General features: G+C 49.0%; 1 protein-coding gene across 6 annotated transcripts in view; it reads right to left on the bottom strand.

Annotated features, from left to right (window-relative positions):
• Nucleotides 1–7,349, bottom strand: part of A2ML1 (alpha-2-macroglobulin like 1) — a 57,269-nt gene that overhangs the window by 12,298 nt on the left and 37,622 nt on the right. For all 6 annotated transcript variants that reach the window (XM_019544144.1, XM_019544142.1, XM_019544143.1 and 3 more), the window contains 6 exons: nucleotides 6,730–6,851; nucleotides 5,929–5,980; nucleotides 5,373–5,456; nucleotides 3,826–4,002; nucleotides 3,444–3,525; nucleotides 3,153–3,309 (listed from right to left, as the gene is read on the bottom strand). In XM_019544144.1, the coding sequence (XP_019399689.1) occupies nucleotides 3,153–3,309; nucleotides 3,444–3,525; nucleotides 3,826–4,002; nucleotides 5,373–5,456; nucleotides 5,929–5,980; nucleotides 6,730–6,851 (674 nt within the window). The remainder of the gene's footprint in view (nucleotides 1–3,152; nucleotides 3,310–3,443; nucleotides 3,526–3,825; nucleotides 4,003–5,372; nucleotides 5,457–5,928; nucleotides 5,981–6,729; nucleotides 6,852–7,349) is intronic.

Consider the following 7,349-nt stretch of genomic DNA (forward strand, 5'->3'; position numbering starts at 1 on the left):
GAGGTGGTGCAGGCTCCTACCCTGGGGGTGTTTAAGAGGAGGTTAGATGAACATCTTGCTGGGGTCATTTGACCCCAGTACTCTTTCCTGTCATGGCAGGGGGTCAGACTAGATGATCTGCTCAGGTCCCTTCCGACCCTAGAAACTATGAAACTATGAAACTATGAAGAATACAAGGAGGTCGAGGGGGAAAGGCACTTGGTAGGGGGGGTCTACTACAGGCCGCTACATCAGGAGGATGAGCTAGACCTGGAATTCTCATGGCAGCTCTCAGAGGCCGTACAGTCAAGGGACATGGTTGTCATGGGGGACCTAAACTACCCTGACATCTGCTGGGAGGAGCCGTCAGCCAGATCCAAGCATTCGTATAGGTTCTTAACATGCATACAGGACCTTCATCTAATGCAGGAGGTATATGGTCCCTCTGGGGGACATTCCTTACTGGACTTGGTGTTGGCTATGGGGGATGACCTGGTGGGGGATCTACGGATACTAGGTAACCTAGGGAACAATGACCATCAATTGATTTAATTCACTATCCAGCATAGGGTGGGAAAGATAACCATTAAGGCAGAAGTGCTAGGACTTCAGGAAAGCTAACGTCAGTGTGCTCAGGATATTAGTTAGTGAGGCACTGAAGAACAGGAGCACTGATGAGATGGGAGTCCAGGAAAGGTGGTCATTCCTAAAGGGAGCAATCCTGTGGGCGCAGAAGGAGACAATCCCATTGCACAAGAAAGGGGGCAAAGGGACCAAGAAAACCTCTTGGCTGAAAAGGGAAATCCAGGAAAGCTTAAAGGCAAAAAAAGAGGCACATAGGCTGTGGAAGCAGGGGGTAGCTACCAAGGTGGAGTATACCTACTTGGCCTGCACTTGCAGGGAGGCAGTTAGAAAGGCCAAAACAGAAATGGAACTCAGGTTGGCAATGAAAATTAAAGACAGCAGAAAGTCCTTCTTCAGGGATATATGGAGTAAAAAGAAGGTGCACGGTAGCATAGGACCCCTACAGGACAAACTAGTGCAATTAGTGACATATACGGGGGACAAAGCTGAGCTCTTCAATAAATTTTTTACTTCTGTATTGGACACAAATCAAGATAAATGTCCTAATTGGATCATGGACAGACACAGTAGGGACAGCAGCCCACCAAGTCTTAGCACCGACTTGGTGAAGAGGCACTTGGAAGGAATGGATGTGTTTAAGTCAGTAGGCCCAGATGATCTTCATCCAAGGGTGCTGAAGGAATTGGCCACTGTCATAGCAGAGCCACTCATGGTGCTCAGGTCAGATCCCAGAGGACTGGAAAAGGGCTGATGTGGTCCCTATTTTCAAGAAGGGGAGGAAGGAGGATCCAGATAACTTTATACCGATTAGTCTCATCTCTATCCTTGGGAAAACCTTTAAAAAATTATTAAGGATCACATTTGTGGGAGTCCAGCTGGAAAAATAATGCTGAAGGGCAACCAGCATGGATTCATAGCAGGTAGATCCTAACTAACTTTGTTTCTTTTTATGACCAGGTCACAAAATGCTTAGACACAGGAGTTGAGGTAGATGTCATTTACTTGGATTTTAAGAAGGCCTTCGATATGGTATCTCATCCTAGTCTCATAACAAACCGAGTGGCTGTGACATAGATGATTACATGGTCAGGTGGGTGGCAAATTGGCTTAGGGGTCACACCCAGAGAGTGGTGGTGGACAATGGAGTCCCACAAGGTTCAGTCCTTGGACCAGTGCTGTTCAAAGTCTTCATCAGTACTTGGATGAGGACATGGAGAGCACTCTGTCCAGATTCACAGATGATACCAAATTATGGGGTAAAGTTAACACACTAGAGGCTATGGAATGAATCTAGGCAGATCTGGACAGGTTGGAAAAATGGGCAGAACAGAATAGGGTGCAGTTCAACAAAGACAAGTGCAAAGTGCTGCATCTAGGGAGAAGGGATCACCAACACACTTACAGGCTGGGGGAGGACCTTCTCAGCAGCACAGCAGCAGAAAGGGATCTCAGAGTCATTGTTGACACCAGGCTGAACATGAGTCGTCAATGTGATGAAGTGATGGGTAAAGCTAACTGCACTTAATCATGCATTAGTAAGTGCAGAATGAACAGGTACAGGGAGGTGATACTTCCCCTCTATGTGGCACTGGTGAGACTGCAGTTGGAGTACTGTGTCCAGTTTTGAGCTCCGTACTTCAAGAGGGATGTGGACAACCTCAAGAGGGTTCAGAGGAGGGCCACTTGTATGGTTAGGGCCTGCAGGCAAAGCCCTGCACAGAGAGATTGAAGGACCCAGATCTCTTCAGCCTCTGCAAGAGAAGGCTAAGAGGTGATCTTGTGGCTGCCTACAAATTCATCAGGGGGGAAAAGCTCTGTTTACCAGGGCACCCCTTGAAATAACTAAAAACAATGGCCACTAACTGATGGAGAGCAGATTTAGGTTAGACGACAGGAAGAACTTCTTTACAGTAAGGGTTGCCAGAATCTGGAACGGGCTTTCAAGGGAGGTGGTGCTCTCCCCTACCTTGGGGGTCTTTAAGAGAAGATTAGACGTGCACCTGGCTGTGGTCATCCAACTCCACTGCTCTCTCCTGCCTAGGACAGGGGGTTGGACTCAGCAATCTACTGAGGTCCCTTCCAACTCAAACATCTATGAATCTATCAAACAATGGGTCGCCCCTGCCTTCTAATGGGGAGATGTCTCACCATGAGATCACACAGACCCTTCTCCATGCCCTACAAGGGGGGGGGGGGGTTAGGATCAGTGCTTCAAATAAAGGGAAGAAGGTTCGTACAGAGAGAGAGTTCACTGGGGAGTGTGAGATGGAACAGCCCTTTCTCCTATTGTGTAATGAGGGGAACACCTAGGTATTTCAGTGGGGAGGAGGAGAGAGGGAAGGGTCGTGGTTTCTTATTATCATCTCCCTGGGCTCTAATAAAAAGGGATGAACTGGATGAAGCCCACTACATCCCTCCATCTGGACTCTGAAAAGAAGAGACTGAGGGAAAAGTCTTGTCATACTCTGCCATGTCAAAGTGAAAGGTAGTTTGCCCATCAAAGCCTAGGAGAATGTTATTGGGCCCCTGCCCCAGGGCCAATAGCTTGCCCCTAGGGAGGAATTACTGGACAGTGGCCAGGACAGTACCTTCATTGCTGTGTTGAAGAGCTTTCCCATACTGGAGTAGCAGCCACTGGTCTGCTGGTGCCCAGCCATCCACTGCAGCGCCTGCTGGATGATCTTGTCATCTATGAAGATGTGCTGCTGGGCTTGGATGAAGCACTTGGCCACAAAAGCTGTCAGCCTGAGGCAGAGGAGGAGGGATAGAGTGCAGGGAAGCAAACAGGGTCATGGGTAGAGAAGGGGTGGCTGAGACAGCTTCAGGACTGGGGTCTGGGGAGGAAATTCATTACTTCATCAATGAGACCACATACTTACCATGTGCTGCTTTCTCCATGGTTCTCTCCAAAGGCACTGTAGGAGCCATCCTTATGTTTGTACTGAAGCTGCCTTTGGTACCCTGGGCAGGAGAAAAATCAAGCCTGGAGACATCTCTGAATCAGTGAACATCCCCAGCTCAACCAGAACCAGAGGGAGATTTAGAGGAAAACCCAGGAAATGTTCAGCAATTGTCTGAGCTTACACGGCAGCAATTCTGCCTCAAGGCTCCATGTCAGACCCAAGTAACTCAGAACCAGCTATGAGGCACAATCTGAGGACACCTTCTGGGCACTGTGGCTCAGGCTGACAGTGAAGAGGAGCCTAGGATGGGATGGGATGGGATGGAGAGAGCAGTGGAAGGGAAAAGCACTAGACTGACCTGTTTGCAAGAAACCCACAGCTCTTGCCTTCAGCTCTTTGCTCAGCTGCCCTGTCTTCTCCAGGTATTGCAGTACATAGACAATGGGGGCAAAGAGCACCATGTTCTGCTCTCCACAGCCATGGGGCATCTGCACCAGCTGGTCCAGGTTCTCCAGCACTGTGCCCATGATGTCACCTGGACAGACAGACACATGACCAAAGACAAAGGTGACCCCATTGACAACCATGTGTCTGTGTCTAATGAAATAATTTTCCCTTGCATGAAGGTGCCCCACACATCACACCGCTGTTCAACTCACAACACTGCATACACCCACTGACAACAACCTGCCCTCACAGCCCACTGCCTGCAGCTACAGACCATTTCTGCCTCTCCTGCCCCACCACTGCCAACCCTTATCTCCTCTTCCCTGCCCTCTTCAGTCCTTCAGGCTGATTATACCCATAAATCTCTACCCCCTCCACCCTACCAACATAACCCACCTCACTGGCCCCCTCCCACATGTAGACCACAGAGCTGTGAGAGTCACTGATTTTTTTATTCCAAGGCTGCACTAACATTTTTTTTTTAAATGGATTCAATCTGAACCAAAATGAATTTTATTTCATTTCTCTACTGAAACAAAAATTTTTCATTTCAGTTCAGGAAAATAATTTCATTTGACCTCAAACCAAAGCATCTTTCCCATTTCAAACATCTGCAACAAGAGCAAAGTGAGGGGCATAGAGAACTACCTCTAGGCCCCTTTCACAGAGCCCAAGAGGGGCCAAAAGGGGTAGTAGTTGTAGCATACCACAGGTCTCTGGAGGGAGCAAGGAAATGGGAGACCTGCTTTTAATTCTCTCCACTGCTTGAGGGGACTTGAGCTTACCTCTCCCCTATTTAAGGGGAGCATCCTGACCACCATGACATAGAGGCATTCTCTCTCTCAGGGAGTATCTACATACTTTTATAAAGAGAAATACAAGAAACAGGAAATACGGAGGCAACCACCTCAGAACAGCTTAGACCCTGGGGGTCCAGGCACTGTCCTGGGAAGTGTGAGATGTAGGCTTAAATCCTCCAAGGCAAAGAATGGGATTGAGCCTGGGTCCCTCGCATCCTAGGTTAGTGCCCATAAGAACATGACACCAGCAGTGTAAGACCATGCACCTGTATGAAGGGGACCCACGATAACCAATGTATTTGCTGAAAGGGGATGCCCCCCTCCTACTTTTTTTAATTTAGCCCTGAAAAAATATTCAGTGAATTCATTCCAAATGGTTTCAACCCAACCAAACCCACTTTTTCTAGAAAAAAAAAAAATGCTAACAACCCTCTCCATCCTTGATACACATGCATAACCCTCTCATAGCCACCTCTACCCTACTCCACAACTATGCATCCCTCCCTATATAGAAGCCCTCACCACATCTATATACTCCTTCAGGAACATGCTCCCCTTCCCTGGCACCTCCACTCCCTCAAAAACACACAATAGGCCTATGGCATCCATTTGCACCCTTGCCACTTCCAGATAAACCATGGCCTGACAGCTTCTTTACCGAGCAGAGACACTTGGGCTCTGGCTGAATCTGGCACCACGTTCTCAGGTACTTGCAGAGACACCGAGTCTGAGGTAGAATTGCCTGCCAGTGAAATGCATAAAGAAGAGTGAACCAATGTGGGAGGGGAATTACAAGAGATCCCACAACAGCTAGAAATACTGTGAGATGCTCCCAGCAGGGATGGGGCTCTGGGACTTGGAGACATTGCAGCATGCAGACAAATAAACTGCACCAGCAGGGATGGAGGGAAGGAGAAGGAGCAGTCCTCATGGTTGTACCCTAACCCCCTCCCAAAGAAGCACAGGGTGCAGCTCTGCCTCTTCTCCTCCTTCTGCCAGCAATGCCCAGGGAGCACTTGCCCTGGAGTGCACAGTCCAGTGAGGCAATCCTACTTGCCATTTGTCTCCTGGCAGAGCAAATGATCTTTGGCACAGTGTCTTCCAACTGGTGAGCTCTTCCCTAAAATGTGAGCATGCAGATGGCTTTCTCTCCCCAATCCAGGAATATGTGGCCACTGTGTCCCACTGGCTGTGGTCCAGTGTGACCCACCTACCTGCTGGGCAGAGCAAGGAGCCATGAGACTTCTCCACAAGGATGCCCTCTGGCTTGGGGAAGAAACACAGAGAAACAGGTTAAAGTCATCATAAAAACAACCCACATCCGATCTTCAGATTTGGGAGACCGTGTGACTAGGTTGTGTGAGCAGAAGCATCCTGTCACAGAGCAGAGAGGCAACATAGTTCACCTCCTGTGAGGCCAGGGTTGAAAATCCCGCATTCAGATCTGCACACCTTAGGAAGAATGCCAAGTCATTTTATACACCATCCCTGGCAAAACACCCATGACTAGAGGGTGTTAGATGTTAAAGGAGCGGGAAGACATACCCATGTTTCACATTAGCCTCGTGGTTAGGACACCCTCCAAGAACAAAGATGACTTGGGTTCTAGGCACCCATTGCCTAGAAGCAGCTTGAACCTACATAACTCACTGACTTTCTAACACAACATGCTGAGCACCAGGCTTCTGCTTAGGTAATGAGGGCATATTACCTAATAGTGAAGACTCTGTTATGCTATGGAAGACTCTCCCCAAGTAAACATGGTAGAATTCCCACCACTCGAGACAATGGAAACTAAAGCTAGGCAAAGTCTGGGAGAATGGGCTGTAGGGGACCATCCTGTACAGGCCCCACGGGGATGAAACAGAGGTGTGCAGAGGAGACTCCTCCAAGCTCTAGGCATCCATGATGCTTGGAACAGCAGTTAACTGGGACAGCTGATGGTAGCACTGAAGCTAAGAGTGGGATATCTGCTTGTGCTGTCTCTCCACAGTTCTCTGGAATGGCAGGCTTACCTGGACAAGGAGATGTTTGATCAAAGTATCCTTCCAGCCCTTGCTTGGCACCGGCACCTTCTCGCTGCCACACAGCTCTTTGCTATCCAACACCTCTGCAGTGATGGTGAAATTTACCTCACCTGGGATTGAAAGGGCAAAAAAAAAAAAGAACAAGCTCTTCAGAGCTTCTGCTAGCACAACGTGGCCCACCAGGCCATTCTATCCGGCCTGTGGCGCCTCTAAAAAATTTAGAAAATTAATATTTATCTGCCCCTGGCTGCCTGTCATGCAGCCCTCGATGGCTTGCCAAAATTCAGTAAGTGGCCCTCCGCCTGAAATAATTGCTCACCCCTGTGCTAGCAGCTGGCCCCTTCCTGGCAAAATGCGTCAGTGCAAGGAAAAGTGATAGTGCTGGGGAAGAGGGTTGGACTAGATCAGTGGTTCTCAGCCTTTTTTGTACCACAACCCTTTGTAAATATTGATGGCCAGTCCCCACCCAGTAAATAGTTAAAGTAGAAAACAGCCCCCTGGCCCTGCTGATACCCCTCATTCCCAACCCACTGCCCCTCACCCCCCAGCCCTGCTGCTGCCCCTCACTCCAGACCTGCTTCCCCCTGTCCCCAGGCCCCATCCCCCAC

Source organism: Crocodylus porosus, unplaced genomic scaffold, assembly GCF_001723895.1.
Source record: "Crocodylus porosus isolate Cpor-Errol unplaced genomic scaffold, CroPor_comp1, whole genome shotgun sequence".
Lineage (NCBI taxonomy): Eukaryota > Metazoa > Chordata > Crocodylia > Crocodylidae > Crocodylus > Crocodylus porosus.